General features: G+C 43.3%; 1 protein-coding gene across 5 annotated transcripts in view; it reads right to left on the reverse strand.

The window, feature by feature from the left end:
* LOC147018890 (MDS1 and EVI1 complex locus protein EVI1-A-like) overlaps positions 1–20,817 on the reverse strand; it is a 458,835-nt gene that overhangs the window by 275,031 nt on the left and 162,987 nt on the right. For all 5 annotated transcript variants that reach the window (XM_085899009.1, XM_085899010.1, XM_085899007.1 and 2 more), the window contains exons 2-3: positions 15,214–15,444; positions 7,733–7,941 (exon numbers count right to left, since the gene is read on the reverse strand). In XM_085899009.1, the coding sequence (XP_085755135.1) occupies positions 7,733–7,941; positions 15,214–15,444 (440 nt within the window). The remainder of the gene's footprint in view (positions 1–7,732; positions 7,942–15,213; positions 15,445–20,817) is intronic.

Consider the following 20,817-nt stretch of genomic DNA (forward strand, 5'->3'; position numbering starts at 1 on the left):
CAAGTGTGCCTTGTTTATTTCAATTTGTGTGCATTTATGACATCGGAATGGCTTCAAATATACTGTAAGTACAAGTCTGAAGACGACGATGGTTCATGAGCGGTATTTGACGATGTAGATTGTTTCAGAAGTCAACGATGAGACAATGTGATAATTTTTGACCAAGTTATAAAAATGATCAACATGATGTGGTACGAGTGACAGGTCGTACCTGCAAAACATTGAGTGGTCGTTGAGTGACAACATCAACATTTGCTGCAAAATGTCGAAAACCTGGTTTCGTTCAACAACTTTAAAAATTTGAACTTTGCATAACCTTTAAAGGTCAAAAAACAATGTTGTGGACATTAAAATAAGGAAACAGGATACGCGCTATAGCTTAATGGAGTTAGTTCGTCGAAGAAGGTCGAAAACCCGGTTCGATTCCCACAAATTTGAAAATTTGACCTTTGAGAACTTTGAAGGTCACAGGTCAAGGATTATGACCTTTGGTGCAAAACTTCCTCTGGAAAATTCCAGGAACAATATAACGTCATATAGGCTATATGGCATTTCGCACTCCTCAGATTATCCATACATTGATGAAATCAGCGTAAAACAAACTTGTAGGGGGCGCCACGGGCAAGGTGTTCAAGATAGAGCAAAATGGTTTCAAGACTTTAGGTGGGGAATGACCTCAAGATTATGCATTAAAAATATTGTCATCCCAGCTCTCAAAGTTTGGGCGGTCGTATGATTTTAATGTCAAAATTCGCAATTTTCTAAGTTTGTGACCTTGTGACCTTGACCTTGGGACAAAAATGAAAAAAAAATCGAGCTCTGTGGGGCTATGCATGTGCCATTGCGCGAACCAAATATCAAAACCCCTGCCAGATTAGACAAACCCCCCTCGGAGAAGATGGATTTTTTATATCAAAATTCGCAATTTTCTAAGTTTGTGACCTTGACCTTGGGACGAAAATGAAAAAAATCGAGCTCCGTTGGCTATGCAGGTGCCATTGGGCTAACCAAATACGGAAACCCCTGCCACATTCGACAAACCCCCTCGGAGAAGATGCAAATTGAAATCGGCTACCCCCTAAAAACACGTGTTTTTTCGGCGTGGCCCTGCCCATAATGGGCACACCATGGCAATTCTCAGGAAAGCATAACTAGATCATGATATAAACCTCCCACCAAAATGTTATCAGGATCGGATCAAAACCCATGGAGCTATGCTCGGGACAGACAGACTGAGACAGACAGACAGACAGACAGAGACACACTAATAACGAATATAGTGGTCACTTACTTTTTCGTGAACCAATTACAAGTCTGTAAAATACAAGTAGTGGTATCATATACAGAGGCATCTCAAACTCCAAAATGGATTGGCAGAACCTTAAGGAATGACACAGTGATGTCAGGGTTCTGGTTCAGTAGATGTGGTGTAAACTTTAGCATTGCACTCTAAAGTGTGTTCTACAAGCCCCACGATGGTTTGAATGATGAAATTTGAGTATTTTTGCATCACAAAGCATGATATAATTATCGTGGCCTCCAGAAGTATTCACCCCCCACCGAAGTCTTCACAGTGTGACGTGACCGAAGTTCATTTCATGATGTTTTTCAAATCAAACTATATATATATATATACATATATATATATATATATATATATATATATATACATATATATATATATATATATATATATATACATACATACATACATACATACATACATACATACATACACACACACACACACACACACACATCTTGAAAAACTACTCCAAAATGATGATAAAGCTAAAAAAAATTGTATATAATGTGAATAAGTTAGATTAACAAAGAAAATCAAATGATTATACAGTTTCATGAATATTCAAACCGCTTGCCTAATCAACTCTAAATCACTTCAGGAGCAAATTATTTGTTTGAAAGGTTAAAAAGTAAGTGTAACAGGTTTCACCTATGTGTAATCAGTGGTTTAACGAAACAATAAGGTCTCCTATTTATCGAGGAATTTTAAGGTACAACTCACTTGGTCAAACAACAAAGCAAACAAAAACAACAAGGAGTTTTCCAAAGAAGTGAGACATAAAGTGGTGGAGAAAACACTGTTCAGGAGATAGTCAGCAGGCCAAGACCCTCAAAAAAACTTTTGATGGCATTTTTTGTTCAAAGCTGGCAACCTGTTAGAAAGTATCACTATGGTATGAGGTTTCAGAAACACCTGGATGCCAAAATGGCATTTGACCTTTAAGGTCAAATTTGGAGGTCAAAATGTCAATTGAGGTCAAATTTTGTGTTTTTCCTCTTTTGTCGTGTACTTTCAACAAATGTAAGGTTTGGCAAGAAACATTGAGGAATTAAAGAGATACTAGGGCTTTAATTTGCAAAATAACAGGTAATTGTGAAGGAAATTAGGATTCAAAATGCTCGTTACTCCATTATGGATAGGAATACACACAAAGTAAAGACTTGTTCCTTTAACGTCGCTTCTTCCTGAAAATAATTCAGTTTCTTCATCAAGAAGGAACTTCGATGGCTGAACATCATTTTCCCGGTGTCCCATTATCTTTGCCAATTAATGTTGCTGTTGAAATCCTTAAGATTGATCCAGACCATGTCCACTGCCTGCCGTGTTAAGGCATCCATCTGCATCACAACCACATGCAGGTATACATGGTTGCCCCTTCCGATGACAAATGCAAGTGTGTGTGCAGCACTTCGTTTTGAATCCACAAGGAACCAACTCCAAACTGCTGCTTGGAACAGATGGCTTCCGTAACCACACCACTTCTAACCGTTTGTCCATTACCTGCCAACCTCCTGTCTCCTGAGGGCTTGGGATCACGACGTCAGATTTGTTTGCCTGCAGCCACACTTTGGCCTGGTGTTTGGCACGTGAGAGATGTAACTCCAGTGTGTCACTTGTTGGTGGCAACATTTCAATTGCCTTTTTTCCTTTCTGGAACAAGTCATGTCTGGCCCTATCAACACCTGACGTAGAGCACGGTGCTTTGTACAACAGGCATACGAACTCTTCAACTTTGTCGAACGGACCATCCCTACCAACACCCTGCAACAGCTCTGCATGTTGCAAATACACCCTCCAACACGATTTCTTCCCATGCCCAGCAAAGGACGAGACAGTATCACAGCCGGTTATGGCATGGAAACCAAGCACATTCTCCGCTACTACTCGGGGGAGGTTCTCGTCGATAATGTGCACTGGAAAGCATTCCTGCTCTTTGGAGGTGCCGCTCATCATCCACACTTGGCACAGTTTGTCCCTGGAAGAGTGAATGAGCAAGAGGAGGACGTCTGTGTCCCGGCACTTCAATTATTATGCTTTCAAATCCAGCATCAATGGCTTCAAGGTCATGGAGGATGATCCTTGTGTCCGCCTCCTCGTGGTTTGCCTGTAGTGTTGGGATGACTCCCCGTGTTGTCGAATATCCGTTTGGTTTGCTGCCACCAACAACTACCTCTTTGTCTCGGTCATTGTGCTTCGTAAGTCTGTCACTTAGGAACATGGCAAAGTCTTCTTAGTTTCCATCGAAAGCGATGAAGTTCTTCCATGCTTGGGGAAGATGAAGAATGAAGATTAACCGGTCGATCACTTTTCGGATTGGTCTCTTCATCTGCCCAGCTCTTTTGGTCCTTGCAGCTGACTTAATATACAAAGGCCAGTATTGGTCAAACGCAACGTCAATCCTGGAAACCCTGCCACTGAACTGCTTCACCACAGTCTTCTCGAAGTTTTTGGCATAGTCACCAAAGGTCTTGCACAGTCACCAAAGGTCTTGCACTTCGGTGGCTTTCCTAGGGACTGAATCAATGCATGGCCATCGATTATGATGCATGTTTTTCCTGTTGTCTCCGGTGTTCCTTTGACTTTCTCTACACCAAGATCAGCGGTTAGCAAGGGAAGCATTGCAGACTTCGGGGTACCGTTCATCTTTGTATCTGCGTTTGCCAAGCTAAGTGGTACAACTGACAGTTCATGCTCCAATACTTTGTGAAGATCGACTACTCACCCAGCTTGTGTCGCATTAAACAGTTTCTGTATCAGTTGCCTGTCCGCTTTGATCGTCTTGGTGACCCTCTGCTTTCGATCTTGCAGAAGTGTTTCATACAGCATTGCAAACGTCTTTGACTTCTGGCATTTCTGGCACTCAAATTTGTAGTTTTTATTTGAGAAGGAAAAACCCATTTCCTTAGGATTTGAACGGACAGTATGTTATTTGTTTTCCCCCTTGACCTTTTCACCTTCTATATGACTGTAAAATTATGCTAGTTAGGTCAATTGCACTTTCAAGTCCCTGGGAAGGTGCTCCATAATGATTCTTGTACATTATCTAACAGTCAAGTCGATAAAAGTATCAGTCAGGAGAGGGTGTCCCAACTCCCTGAAAAACCAAAGCATTAAAGAGAATTCAACATTTATATTCAAGGATTTCGTCACGTTTACCTAATAAAATGGAATTTAAAACCCTTGTATTTCATAAATGCCTCAATATTTCATGCCAGACCTAACATTATTTGAAAGTACAAGATAAAAGAGGGAAAACACAATTTTTGACCTTATGACCTCCAAATTTGACCTGAAAGGTCAAATGCCACTTTGGTGACCGGTTGATTCTGAATTCCTGGACCAAAGTGATAATTTCCAGCATGGTTGCCAGCTTTGAACAAAAAATGCTATCAAAAGATTTTTTTAGGCATATTTCCTGGGCTTGGCCTGCCGACTAAGAGGGATATAAGAAGCTTTCAAAGTCCCCCCATTTTCCCTTTGAGTGCAGTGAAATCCATCATTAAGAAGTGAAAGACGCATCGTACCACCCAGACTCTCCCAAGGATCAGGTCGCCCATCCAAACTCAGCAGCTGGGCAAGCAAGAAACTGGTTCGGGATGTCACTGTAAATCGAACAATGGCTTTGAAAGATCTGCAAGGCTGTGTGTGTGTCAGATGGGGGTCAGTGTTCGTCAATCAACAACGTCACATTCCCTCCATCAAGCTGGCCTCTATGGACAGGTGGCAAGAAAGAAGCCATCACTGAAAAAGACACATCTACAAGCTCATATGGAGTTTATGAAAAATCATCTCAACTTGCCGAGACCCCGTCACAGACCGATTCCGTTCCATGAGCCCAATATGACAACCAGTGGCAGCTCTCGTAAGAGCTGGAGCCCAGTATAACAACCAGTGGCGGCTCTTGTAAGAGCCGGAGCCCAGTCAATGTACTCCATGGCCTTTCCTAATGATGCCTACAAAACGTCCTTGTACACGACATTTTTGGTGTACACTACTCCTTGTGAAGAAGTCCCCCGGTTTGTGCACGTGTCTACTTTGACGTAAAAACACCGTGTCAAAACTTCTCAGGTCACAGTACCGAGAAAAACATGACGCGACCGCGAGGAGGAGCACAAAATTGGTCCTTCAGTATTAATATACAGAAGATACAATGTTTCTTGTTACATGGTTTGTGTCAAATTCACATTCTGTGGTAGTCAGCATGTGCAGAAGAGGGTTTTACATTGCAGACGCAATTTTCGAGGAGTGGAATTACACCTCCCAGTGGTGACGGTCTGTCGACGACAGACGTAATAATGTCAGCGAATGACCGATGATGTCATGACGTCCTTACGCCTCTCAGCGGTGATGTCACACGTCGCCATGTAAACGAATGTAAAACGAAAAGTGTTTATTCTGCTTCAGAGTTGAAAGTTGACTATTGCCACGGTGTGCGATGCACTCTTACAGGTACGAAGTTTCTTTCACTCCAAGTCACAGTACCGAGAAAAACGTGACGCGACCGCTCGGAGGAGCACAAAATTGGTCCTTTAGTATTAATATATATATATATATATATATATATATATATATATATATATATATATATATATATATATATATATATATATATATATATATATATATATATATATATATATATATATATATGATAGTAGAGGCTTGTGGAGAAAAGATTTGTGGTCAGACGAGACAAAAATTTAACTTTTTGGTGTAAATTGAAAGTGTTAATTCTGGCACAAGCTGAACACTGCACATCCCCCCAGTTAACACCATCCCTACTGTCAAGCATGGTGGTGGCAGCATCATGTTATGGGGCTGATTTTTATCAGCAGGGACTGGCAAGCTCGTCAGGATAGAAGGGACAATGGATGGTGCAAAGTACAGGGGAATCCTTGATGAAGACCTGCTCGAGTCAGTCATGAATCTGCAAACTGGGCTGGATATTCACATTTCAGCAGGGCAATGATCCGAAACACAAAGCTAAAGCCACACAGCAGTGGCTGAATAAGAAGAAAATAAATGTTCTTGATTGAGTGGTCCACTCAAAGTCCTGACTTTAACCCAATTTAACATTTATGGCAAGACTTGAAAATTGCAGTCCATCGACGATCCCCATCAAACTTGGCAGAACGAGAGCAATTTTCACATGAAGAATGAATAGAGACTTCACCGTCTCACTGTGTAAACCTGGTAGAGATCTACCCAAAATAAGATTCATCGCAGTCATTGCTGCAATTGGTGCTTCCACCAAGTACTGACTGAAGGGGCTGAATACTTTTGCAACCAGTGAATTTTTGATTTGTACAAGTTTTTTTCAGGTATTCCTGATATGCAACTACGTTCAACTATAACAGTGTTCAGTTTGATCTCTTCAGTTATGAACAAAAAAAGTTCATTTGGAAAAAAAATTGTGTCTACATCATTCGTAATTCATCTAAATGTGGCATTATTGGTTGGGGGTGAATACTTTTGCAAGCCATTGGACATCCCACGATGTCACATCAGACACTTTCTCAGCTTTCCATTCGACCTGGCTGTTTGCTTCGTAAAACTGGACACTCTCGTGCCTTCTGTTGTTTACAAGGCACATTTATATAATTGCATAAATGTATTGCTTTGCTCTGCACAACAATCTCCATTCTGTCCTGAAAACAATCACATGGGATGTGAGAAATGCCCGGTTAAGCAAAAATTACAAAAACAACCTTACGATGGCTCCTAAATTCCCTTAATCCAAAAGTATTTATATTCCTTTTGTCTGTAAAGTTATTGCAAAATGATGTATAGAAATTGAACATGCTATTATGTCAGAGAAAAAAAAATGTTCTCAAATACATAATCTCGGTCTCGGTGTTGAAAGATATAGCGTCGATGAAACCAAAACCGAGTCCTTCATCGATAACAAGTGTATGCTTTTATTTCATATCATTTGTATGGAAGTTAAACTGACCTCTTAAGTGCACAAAAGTTGAAAAGCTTTTTTTTGTGTACTTTGTGAAATCTAAGAATAACATAAATCTGGGTAGAAGAATTAGGACAAAGGAGTTGCAAAAATACACCTCCAACAGGGTCCCTGAATTTACCAACAAAAAGGTCAAAAGAGTTTGGCAGGATGAAGTCATCAGTTCTTCAGAGGGGGAAGGTACCTGTTACGCTGATCAAAACACGGGTTTCTTTTTGCCTCGTAAAATATTTCACAGGTAACGATGCATTTTTTTCAACTTCTTCTCTGGACTTCAGCAAAGGTACAATTTAATTTTAAAAAAAAAGAGAAGAAGTGCAGTCACGATAAAAGACTGACCGCAAAAACCTTGCCACCGTCGTCAAGCCATGAGAGCATTTAAGCCTTTTTGCGTTTCTTGACCCTCCACACCCAGAGTCGTGAAATCGAGTTCTGTGTGCTTAATGCAGAAGGTGCCTTACCTGCCAGCGCCTTGATCCATCCCTGTCCAAAAGGCCGTGTTGTTCATCGCTCGGCTCAAATTGTCGACCGGGTTCCAAGTGACACCTTGCCCAAACTCCTCCGAGACCAGCATCACGCAATTCAATGTCCATCGGCGTGCCGAGGGATTCGGTCGAGGCAAACACGCCTGCCTCAAACTGTCGTGGTGAACCCACGACACTGTACACCCCTGTTAGCGGCACAGACATAATCACGTTTCGTGGAACACAAATACTTTTTTTTTTCTTTCAAACATATCAACAAAACTCATTCGCTCATGTTGTGATGACTTCAAAAAACATCCATGATCTTTCTTCATCTACAAATGGATTTCAAGCTTAAATTTCATTCGCATTATTCAATATTATTGATGGACTTTCTATAGCCAAAGTTTTAACAGTGTGTGATTGGAGCATTTCCAAATCACTTGTATAGAACGTGTGTCTGATAGCCAGTATGGTCTCCGCTAATATTTATCTTTTAAGCACAAGGAACATGGCATTGGATATTCCAAGCATAGTCCTGGATTAACAAATTTATGTCATGGGTAAGCTCCACCGTCATGCCACAACCTGAAAGTGGAAATGCACCATTAGTTAGCCTCGATTGATACTACGACACAGGGTGCTCGGTAAAAACAGTCGTCATCGTGATAAAGCATCCATTGCCTTGAGCTTCAAAATGAGAAGAGAGAGTTGAAATGCTTGAGGCGATCCATTGGGACCTTGATGTGCCATCAGATGTATGTGGCCATGAATCTGCTCACCATTTATGACTCAAATATGCTTTGGATATTCCTTTCCATCTTCTCAAAGTCGGTGGCTCCATTTGTGAGGCGGGTTCTTTTCCTGCAATGTGATGCTGTCCGAGCAGAAGATGCATGTGAAGCATTTCGATTTGTGAAAATTTCTGTTTTTTATTTATTATAAATCTCATGTCGACCTGAAATTGATCGTCTAAAATTCATAACATGCTTCAACTCGAACTTCAACATTAGGATGAATAGGAATTATGGCTTTTTTTGATCAACTTTTATTGCTCAAGTGAGATGGGCCAGGATACGACCTGATCCTCTTTTGGAAGCTCCAGGAAAAATCATTGCGACAGGGAAGAGGCAAATGATTTCAGCTTGAGAAAGAGAAATTGAAACAGAGTACTGGTCCGAGGGTCCACTCATTGGGGAAGATTCTCTGGGTGTGTTTGCACATCTGTTCATCAATTGACAAGACAGCCAGCTTATTACCCCTCTGAAGGACGATTTCAGTGAGCAGACCTCCAAGTGTAAACTGCACTATAAAGCATCTTAATCAGATATCGAGCCCAAATTCAAGCAACTTACTGGCATGTTCCCCTGCTATCCTCAGGTAATGCAGGGGAAATCATTAAGAGTTTAATGCTGTTACAAAGTGCAGCGATTATGATGTTACACTTAAACCAGCAAGTCATGGCAGAAGCGGGACTTTTCATGGCATTACCCTGCTCGTCCTGAAATAAGCCTTCATGTACATCAAATTTGTCCCTTACCCTGACACAAGGCTTGTGTTACTCAATCCTTTGTGCGACTTGTCCACTGAAGCTGTTCTGCCAAAACCTGGCTCGAGGACTTGCTTTTGGAAGTGAGGCCTCAGTTTTACTTCTTGAGCATGGCAGGTACTGTACTATCCCAATAAGCCGACTTTTACAAAAAGGTTTTATGAGACTTTATTCATTGCTAACGTACACATACATTTATATTTTCACAAACTAGAAAGTCTCCCATGAGGAATACCATCAGGCTTCACAATGCATGGCCTCCTGTCACACCAGAAGGGCAGTTCACTGCGATTTGATTTGAGGGAAAAGCTCGATCAGATGATAGAGGCAGAATAAAAACGATTCAAGGTTAGATGATGGCAAGCCACCAAAACACCTATAATATAAAATTGCAATACAAAAGCCTCCCTGGACATATCTCAGACATTCAACACAGTCCGGCATCCCACTCCGCTTGCCAAGCTCACTGCCGACAGTATACAAGGCTGCCTTCATCCCTGGCTGACTTCCTCCATTCAAGCAGTCAATGCATTGCATCAATGGAACCCTTTCCTCTTCACTTCTCGTGGAGGCTGGAGTGCCACATGGCAGTGTCTTGGGCTGTCTTGTTCTCTGCCAACATAAACTATACCCTCAGATGCTGCTGAAAATCTTCTTTTCCTCTGTAAGGATGCTTTCACATGATGCCTGATGGGCAGATATCAGCTGTATCACACTATGCTGAGCTGGAATTGTGTTGATATTGGTCTGAAATATGTAACCATCTTTCAATCCTGGCAAATTTCACAGTCTCACCCTGTTGTTCAGGAAGGATCAAACAATCCTACTTATCTATTTCCATTGTCAGCCACAAAAAGAGGTTCAATCTCTTGAACTTATCGGCCTCACTATCGGCCATGAGCTCTCATGGGCTGACTATATTGCAAAGCTGGCTTCCGAAGCCTTTGATAAATCAGCAACTACTCCACCTACAAAGCCTTTGTCCATAGCTCAATGAAGTATTGCTTTCCCCTATGGGTTAGCATCCAAGCATCACATGTGTCTCTCCTGGATAGTGTAGAATCTAAAACTCCAAAAATTATTGGCATCTTCAGCACAAGAACTATTGTCACATTGCCGAGAGTTTGTTGGCCTCGCTGTTTTTTATTACCTCTCCACCCTCTCTCAGCTTTCGGACCCTCACCATCTCCTCTGCATAATGCACCTGTCCTTCCAACACGTTCCTGGTTAAATTCCAAATATCCAGGCTTACCACATGAATCTCCACTCTTTTGTACATCATATATTCTGGTTGAAGCTGCCTCAATCATTTCATGCATGTGATGCACCATCATCTCACGTCACATCCCCTCCCCATCTCTTCCCAGAATATTTTGACTTCCATGAAAACTGAAAACAAAACCAAGTTCATTGCCTTTTTACCCTCGATCACCTCACTCTTCCCTGAGCCCTTCGACTCAGGGATTCGAGTTCGACTCGAGTTCGACTTCGACAATTCGACTCAGGTTAAGAGATTTCAGAGCTTATCACATTTGAGTTGTAATAAAATAAAGGCACGAACACCGCCCGGAGACGCCTGGAGAGTTGTGAGGGGGGAGTGAGTTTTGGGGGAGATAAGCGTGAGGGGAGGGGAAGGGAAAGGAAGACAGTGCCATAGAATATGGCTTTATTATCTCCGCCACCGAAGGTGAAGGAGGTTATGTTTTCACGCCTCTCTGTCTGTTTGTTTGTTTGTGTGCAGGATATCTCAAAAAGTTGTGGACGGATCCGGATGAAATCAGTGGGCAGGCTGGGTGTGTGATGAGGATGAACTGATTAGATTTTGGTGAAGATCCGAATCCGGATCTGATAATTTTTTTAAAGTGATTCTAAAAATTGAGAGATAGGGTGAAACTAATATATGGCACAATATCTAAAAAGATTGTGGACGGATTTGGATGAAATTTGGTGGACCGGTTGGGTGTGTGGCAAGCAATAAACGATTCGATTTTTGGTGAAGATTAGAATCTGGATCTGGATATGAGAATTATTTAATTTTTAAAGTGATTCTTCACCATTGAGAGATAGAACCAAAAACGATAGAAAGCATGATATTTCAAAAATGTATTGGGCCCGATATGTTCTCTTGGATCAGGTATTACGTGGCAGAGGTATGCGCTCTACCGAGTGTCCTTCTAGTTTTAATTGCAACTAAAATGTGCCTTTATTTAACAAAAGCTCCATTTAATAAAGTGCCTTTATTACCACCTCAGATAGTTCCAATTTCATGAGAGTGGATACACAGGGTGGCAGTCACAGTACTAGTCTCATCCCTTAAGGGAAGCCAAAGTTATAGTCTCATTAAAAATGGTATGTGCTGTTTGAACCTGTCGGAATGTACCCCATTTCGTTCAATCCTGCACTAATTCTGGCAGACAGGATGTCCAGTTTTACATTTATCCGAATGACAGCAAATGCTGATAAATCGGCCCAGGAGGGTAGCCTCCTCTCCCCCCCCCCCTCTAGTCCTCTTCTCACTTCTTCAAGGAATACAAACAAACTGATGGTGCTGTATTATGTGAACTAAATAAACATTAGAAGTGGCTTGAATCGGCTTGGTAATGAAATGTCTGCCAACACAATTAATTGGTTGGGAGGCAGCAAGGGAAATTCATGAGATTTTTTTTTTTAGCTTCTGTTTTTAGAAGTTATGTATTTGTACACATTCATACTGTCGGACCCCGACATTCATGGGGGATGCATTCTTAAAAAAATACCCCGAATGTCGGGGCATTGTATCAATGGGAAAAAGGGGGATAGATTCTCAGCAATTCGTGATTCCTAAGGGAAAATAAAAAATCCGGTAAAATCGCAAATACGTGAAGCATGGGGCAACGAATGTAGATTTAGGTCAGAAAAACTGCGAATACTCCCACAAAACACACACACACACTCCTGTGAAAAACTGCAGAAAAGCAACCCCCCTCCAAAAAACAAGTAGAGGTCCATTCAAAGTACGTCACCCCACGCCAAATAAATAAATAACAAATCCTCCAGCACACGACATTGCTGGGGTGGCTTCGGCGTCCGGTGATGCCGCCTTGCAGCACATGGAGTCGGAATTGGGAGGGAGCCGTGTACAATAATGCATTAAGTGCATCAATAAAATAAATAATAATCGTAAAATAATTAATTTCTCAATCAATTGCCGAATAGCAACCACCACCCTAAAAACCACCACCGTTTCATCCAAATCAGTAACTTTTTCAAAAATAAATAATTAATCGAAAAATGAATAATTAATCGATTAAGTGATGAATCAACAAATCAAAAATACCCTTTATAGCCAAATCATTGTTCACCATCGTGTACAAATATCAGCTTCCGAGCTCAAAACATGCCCAAGATATTGCCCAGATGAGAAAGAAAATAAATAAGTTATAAATAAATCGATAATAATTAATGAATAAATTAATTGATTAATCAAAAATAAATAAATATCATTTTTGCCAAAGTACATGTTCACTTTTGTCTCCAAATTTCAGCTTCCGAGCTCAAAGGATGACTGAGATATCACCCAGACAAACAAATAAACCAATGTCACCCGCAGGGTGACCCGTATCTTGCCAAAAGGTGACCACGTGTGACTTTAAGGTCACAGTGAGGTGAACAGAGTTGCTATCCACCAGGAGCGACTCCTTGAGGAATATCTGCCTACGAGAGATTCCGATGAGAATCGTTCTACAGAGTAACCATGAAAAATATGCGTTTGCCTCATAATGTCACCAAATGACGTCATAATGTCTCAAGCTTGACAAATCTAGAAAGCACTCATCGAGGTGTTCAATTTGAGGTACTACACGATATGGTTCCTAAAACTTGAAAATTTGACCTTGGGGTCAAATATGTTTGACCTGAGGCGCTAACCATGAAGGTCAAGGCCAATCGCCACCAAAAATTAATCAGCTGAGTGCCAGACCATGAACTATATTTCCATGAAGTTTGAAGACGATCCGATCAAAATTACTCAAAAAATAAGGGTTTCGTCGACTCCCCTGATTTGCGACAAAGTGACCTTGACCTTTGACCTTGACCTTCGAAATTTTGTGCACTGAAAGGGACCTCTATAGGCCTCTGATATGCGAAGTTACAAAAATTTCCAATGATAACTGTGCTCTGCAGAATTTTTTTATTCGTGATTACAGACAAACAAAAAAAAACAGACAAGCTGACTAACATGTCTTGCAAAAACTTCGTTTTGGCAAGATAATAAAGAAACAAGAAAAGGAAGTGAAAACTGAGGACTCCCTTAAATCCGATACCCGGAGATGACGTCATGCACCACTTGGATATGGAATTGGGAAGGAGAGGTGGACATAAAAAACCGCGAGTACTCGAAGCACAGAGTACGGAATGTTAAAACAGGTCACATTTTATGAACCGCAAATATGCAGGAACTGCTAATAGTGGAACTGCGAAAGTCGGGGTCTGACAGTATACACCCTGTGAAAATTCCTTTGTGGGAGGATAGAGGAGAAGGAAGGAGGTGGGAGGAGGGAGAGGAAGGTGGAAGGAGTCCGAGGGGGGTAGGAGGAGATCGGAGGAGTCCGAGGGGGGTAGGAGGAGAGCGGAGGAGTCCGAGGGGGTTAGGAGGAGATCGGAGGAGTCCGAGGGGTAGGAGGAGATCGGAGGAGTCCGAGGGGGTAGGAGGAGATCGGAGGAGTCCGAGGGGGGTAGGAGGAGATCGGAGGAGTCCGAGTGGGTTAGGACGTGATCGGAGGCGTCCGAGGGGGGTAGGAGAAGATCGGAGGAGTCCGACTGGGGTAGGAGGGGAGCGGAGGAGTCCGACGAGATCGGAGGAGACCGAGGGGGGTAGGAGTAGATCGGAGGAGTCCGAGGGGCTAGGAGGAGATCGGAGGAGTCCGAGGGGCTAGGAGGAGATCGGAGGAGTCTGAGGGGCTAGGAGGAGATCGGAGGAGTCTGAGGGGGGTAGGAGGAGATCGGAGGAGTCCGAGGGGGTAGGAGGAGATCGGAGGAGTCCGAGGGGGTAGGAGGAGATCGGAGGAGGTTGAGAGGGGTAGGATGAGGTGGAAGGAGTCCAAGGGGAGTAGGAGGAGTCTGGGGGATATGATGAGGTGGGATGGAGGGAGGGAAAGGGGTGTGGTGGGAGGAGGAAGGGGTCGTGGTAGGAGGAAGGGGTCGTGGTGGGAGGAAGGGGTCGTGGTGGGAGGAAGGGGTCGTGGTGGGAGGCAGGGGTCGTGGTGGGAGGCAGGGGTCGTGGTGGGAGGCAGGGGTCGTGGTGGGAGGCAGGGGTCGTGGTGGGAGGCAGGGGTCGTGGTGGGAGGCAGGGGTCGTGGTGGGAGGCAGGGGTCGTGGTGGGAGGCAGGGGTCGTGGTGGGAGGCAGGGGTCGTGGTGGGAGGCAGGGGTCGTGGTGGGAGGCAGGGGTCGTGGTGGGAGGCAGGGGTCGTGGTGGGAGGCAGGGGTCGTGGTGGGAGGCAGGGGTCGTGGTGGGAGGCAGGGGTCGTGGTGGGAGGAGGAAGGGTTAGGGGTGGGGTGGGAGTCCGGAGGGAGGTGTTGAGGTGGGAGGTGGCAGTGGAGGGGGTGGGGTTTGAGGTGGCAGGGGAGGGGATGGGGTGGGAGGAGGCAGGGGAGGGGATGGGGTGGGAGGAGGCAGGGGAGGGGATGGGGTGGGAGGAGGCAGGGGAGGGGATGGGGTGGGAGGAGGCAGGGGAGGGGATGGGGTGGGAGGAGGCAGGAGAGAGTGCAATGAGGGAGGGGGAGGGGTGGGATGAGGGAAGGGGAGGGGTTGTATGAAGGAGGAGGAGGGAGAGGAAGGAGTGGTAGGAGGAAGTGCTGGGTACCTTTGCTAGTTAACAGTAAATTAACTGATGCACTGAACTAACCAATCAACATATTGTTCAAGAACAAGCTCAAACTTGAATGCCTTACTGTTGAAGTTGGAGGAGTCAGGAGAGGCAGGAAGTGCTGAACGAGATGGTGAAGAGTGGAACTGTGCAGGAAGAGAGTCGGAGCTCAACAAGCAAGGCTCTGACTCCCCCTCGGATGCATCGATCCGACTCCTTGGGAGCATTTCCATCATGCCCTGATCATCGGACACGTCAAGCAGTTCGGGTGTTGTTGTGTACACGTCTTCTGCAATGTCCTCTTCTTCTTCCTCATCTGTAGCAACAATCAGAAACATGAGCTCGGGTGTTGTTCATGCAAGTGCAACTGCAAACAGTACGACGTCAGCTTTCAACAGTTAAAGTGTGTAATGGGGCCACTTGAGTTGTCATGGCAACACAGAAATCCTCCTGCCATGGAGTCGACACAAGTGTAGGGGGGGGAGGAGAGGAGGAGGAGGAGGAGGAGGAGGAGGAGGAGGAGGAGGAGGAGGAGGAGGAGGAGGAGGAGGAGGAGGAGGAGGAGGAGGAGAATTGGGATTGTTAAATTGAGAAATTTAAAATTCATTCAAGGAGGAGAAGAAAAGGTGATCGCCGAGAGGAGAGGAGGGTGGTGGTGTTATCGGGAAGGGGGTGGAGTCGAGAGAAGGTTAACAAACAAATGTTGCTGCAGGATGTCGGAGTAAAGGGAGATCGGGAAGGGTGCGGTGAAGTGTGTCCCAAATCTCCGCCATATTTGCATACGTAATAACTCGACAACCCTTCTACTATTGTAATCCGTAGCCGACACCAACTTGAAATTAACAACCGCAGGGAGGAAGTTTCGTAGCAAAACACCAGGAAACACGATGAAACAAGCACACACAGGTCGAGATCAAATGGTTCATCATGACGTATGACATTCACACCTGAGCCCTCTCACCGACTGCAGGTACACCGATTTGCAAAGTATGTAATGAACTCAAAGCGTTGAATACGGTCCAGGGTCAGAATACGGTCTGCGCACGATGGATTTTTACTTTCGAAAGCGACCGTAGAATCTTTGTGCGGGGCAATTGCTACACCTGAATGCAGACGAGGTCACCGATGCCTGGAGGACGGCCAGCGTGCTCCGAGATGCTGCGCCACCTAGTGGCACTGCTCCAGAACAGCAGTTCTCATTTCGGTCCAACCCAGTTACGATCCTTCCATCCCAACAAACGACCTATCGTTCCACCCAAATTTACAGTTTTCATCTCCACATTTACTCCTCGGGATGGTTTGTCATGGCAACGCGTTATTGTACTCCTCAACAAACACGACACAATAACCTGCAAATCATACGAAGAGGGATTCGTGGAAGTGCAGGCAAGGATTTCGAGGGAGGTAAATTGGGAAAGAAGGAAATAAATATATATATATATATATATATATATATATATATATATATATATATATATATATATATATATATATATATATATATATATATATATATGGAATAGTGTGATGGGGAGGACAGTTGATTGAGGGAGGGGGTGTATGGGTGGAAAAGGTAGGGATCTGTGTTCGTTTGAAGGAGGTGGGTTTGAGGATTTCAAAGATTTCGCCATTAGTTAAGTACCTAATATGTTGAAGGACCACAGCGTGCACCTGACATAAAAATTAATTGCACCTGACAATTGCGTGCACCTGACACCTGACATGAAATGCTCATACAGGTGTGGAGTTTCTGCCATGATGCCCTCATTAAGGCGACTCGCATATGATATGTTTCGGTTCTGATTCCACATTCTGCACAGTTGCCTCGAAAGTGATGACAAGCTGTAAAAAGTTGATCACAAGAATGAATAGTTGTGTTAAAGACAATTGCAACTGTAACTCGGCAACGGCTTCCATTGTTTCACCCAAAAGTTGCGGAGTTCATAACCCCAAAAGTTGTGGAAAGTTAGGGGCTTTTTTTTTTTTTTTGAACTTTCGGTGGAAAATTGTTCGAGAAGCAGCTCAATAATATGCAATCGAAAAAGATAAGAAGTCGATTTAAATTAATTTTAAATACATGATGGGAGAGGTAAATGTTGTCAACTTTACAGTAAACAAGTCTGAAGACGACGATGGCTCACGAGCGGTATGTGACGATGTAGATTGTTTCAGAAGTCAAGGATGAGACAATGTGATAATGTTTGACCAAGTTAGAAAAATGATCAACATGATGTGGTACGAGTGATAGGTTATTAGCTGCAAAATGTCGAAAACCCGGTTTTATTGAACAACTTTAAAAATTTGACCTTTCCATAACCTTTAAAGGTCACAAAACAATATTGTGGACATTCAAATAAGGAAACAGGATGACATGTTTACAGTCTCGCCAAGAATCTAACCCGCACTCAACAGCTCAAAGACAAGCGACGCTACCTCTGCACAATCCTGGAGGCCCTGGTGAATGAATACCAGAAGCTTCTATGTTGCTGTGTAAACATTTACACCTCCCACTCGAGAAACAAGGAAGTTTTCATAATAATCAGGGAATAATAGCTCAATGTATACGAACGCATAATTATGAAGATTTATCAACTTCGTAAACCTTTCAGGCAAGCGTAAACTTGATTGATGTACGTATTGACTAATTAACTAAATATTCAGTTGTTTGAGGGACAGGCTGGTGTCTGGTGATCACAAATTAATGTCACAGACAATTCTGGTGGTGCAGCCATTTTTGGTCCACATGGTGGTCGTATGGCAGCTTAGCTGCCAGGGTAGCCATCATTTCTTGAAGCGTGACTGTCGCTGATGCAGTGCCCCTCTACCAGTACACACACTGGAACTGGTACTCATTTCGCCGACTTCGGAAGGATGACAGGCTGAGTCAACCCCCTGGTGTATTAATTCAGCGGCCGACGGGGCTTGAACTCAGGACCCTAGGATCCCAAGCCACCACCCTAACCACTGAGCCAACACCAGGCTTTTTTTTTTGGTCCACATAGTCAATTGTGGATCAGAAGTGGCTGCATCTAAAAAAAAAATATATTAAATACAAAATAATCAGGAAAATTAACTGATGTTCCAACCTCTGCTAAATGATGTATGTTCACACTTGGTTGGAAGTAAAGTCTAAATAAAACCCAACGGTGATCAGATCTAGTAAGTCAGTGTTTTTGAAATTACCCAAACATTTCACTTTACCAAGACAATTTGGCAAAATGCACACAAATAAATAATCGGTAGACAAACAGCATTGAAAAGGAAGTAAGTAAAAGTGGGACTGTGAGATAGATGAATGGATATACAGCATGGATAACTCAGCCACATCGTGGCAAAATCTGAAAGTTTGCACCTGAGATCAGGATAATTAAATAAATTATCAGGCTTTATTAAACAGAGAGTCATCTCGTGGTTTCGGTGCCTCATCATAAAAAAACATCAACAAAATAAAACCAACTCAGTTTTGTTACACTGGAATACCTCGGATAAAGTGACCACCTCATTTATTAGGCCACGTCACAATGACTCGTTATCAAAGTTACCTGGGTGAAGTTAAACTCTGAGAAAAAGAAGGTGCAGTTGTGAGAAGCAGATAAATTAAAGTGACAGGTGAAAGTGAAGTGTGGCTCATGCTGTAGTGACATCTTTCCACACGAGTGTGAGGTTCATGGTGGTAGAGCTTAACGACAGAAGCTAAATAAGGTCAACAACAATGGAGTGATGGAGAACAGGTGGATGTGGCAGCTACAGATGCCGTATGTATAATGATGGACAGCAGGTACCGACGAGTGGCATTAAAACATGAACGATGCCATCAGAATTGTGCACTTGCTCCTCCTGGTACAATCCTCCTTCACAGATGCCAATATTGTTGCTTTATCAATTCACAAATGAAAGGCAATCAACAATGACTGTTAAGTGAGTGCAAAGCTGATGATACAAGCTTGTGTCCTTCGAAATGTTTGCAACATTATCTGTAAACACTCGCAACCAGGAGACAGCGAGAGAGGGAGTGAGTCCTTCACCGGCTACGTCCCTGCATGCAGTTCCAGTGAAATCCGTTCGAGCATGAACATGCATTTCACCACCGATGGGAAAGCTAGCTTATCTGCACAGTTACTTTGCACCTGTCACTGTGGTTTCTTAGCGGAGGTAACCACTGCTACCACGCCTGATAATATCCGTTGCCTTCGGTAAAAGACACCGCTAATCTCACACGCATTTTTGGACATGAATATCTGCTTATGGAGGGGATGAATTTCAGAGTGTTTCCTGAAAAACCCATAACCTGTGATGGTGGGTTCCAATCCCATATCCCATGTTGATTTGTTCATTGTCTGCTAATGTACTTTCAATTTATGCAAAAGTTACAAAGATGTCTTCCAATTTCCTTGCCTCCAATTGTGCAATATATTATGTTAAGCGCCTCTGTGAGCCTGAGTATAAAGTGAAGAATAAACACCTAAGATAAAACAATGGAACAAGAGCTATTGTTCTTCCATACATTTTTAATAAAGTAGTCTGTGTCAAATTCTCATTTCATAATCTCTCTTTTTGGTTTCAAGCACCTCTGTCATGTTTCATGACAATATGAAACCTCAAGTCCCTGTTACTCAAGCCCACACCATTTCTCTCGAAGCCTGTCCTGCTTTTTTCAATGCTTTGATTCCTATATGGGAAACAGTAAACGCTTTTCAGTTTATGAAGTCGAACTCACAATGGCTGCCAGGGAACGCAGGGGAAATGCTCTGGAACGCTTTTGAGCTCAGATGCCTTTGCTCGGGTGGCCGAAGAGTGACATTGCCAGGTTGTTTCAGACGGAGGCATGCAATGAGCGGTCAAGTGCGACAGAACAGGCAAAACTGTGCGGCAGGCCTGTCTGCGTGGCCTCGTGGCCCTATCCCGGGCTCAATCTCCGCACATAAAACAGTGAAACAATCCTTTTATGGCTAAAGCTAAGTGCCCAACGGCCAACAAGCTGTCCTCATTATGGCATTTTCAAAATATTTTCCTTTATGACGATCATTTGGCAAGCCAAAGTAGGGGTGGGGGTTCGGGGGAGCTCTTCGTTGTCCAAAAGATCATTTGAGGCCTAATAATAATTGCCACAGTACTATGTTTGTTCAAAAAGGATGATACACGCCCGCTCGGGCCTAGGCCTAGTGTGGGTTCACATGTCCTCTGAGACACAATGACATTTTAACGATGTCCTTTGCAGTTGCTGACAAGTTGGCACATGCCTTTAGCCTGCAATTCAATCAAACAGGGTCGTCAAAGCCCGTGAGAGTAAATGGAACTTGAGACATGCCTTTGCATATTTGTGAGAGCTGGTGAGAAAGTCATGAACAAAGAATTCTGCATGGCTTGTATTTATGTCACTCAGACAATGATTGTTATTCAAAGCAAGGACAGATTATCAGAGGGGAAAAGCCACACGGCAATACAAAGGAAAAAGAAAGGATGAAATTGAATATCTGAACGCTCAATTACAATGTTTTCCAAAGATGTATCGCAAGCTCGTTTTGGATCAGGTGGATGTCACCATGTAGAAATTGTCAGGAACTTCATCCTCTCATGATCCATGGATTCCTGGCCCTATAAGTTTCATAGAGGGGGCTTTCTCGAATTATTTTCAGCAGATGTAACAATTGCTCATTTTTGGTGTCATTTGTATGTCTCCATGAGTAGG

This window comes from Eptatretus burgeri, chromosome 10 (assembly GCF_056783735.1).
Source record: "Eptatretus burgeri isolate ZD-2024b chromosome 10, Ebu_testis_v1, whole genome shotgun sequence".
NCBI lineage: Eukaryota > Metazoa > Chordata > Myxini > Myxiniformes > Myxinidae > Eptatretus > Eptatretus burgeri.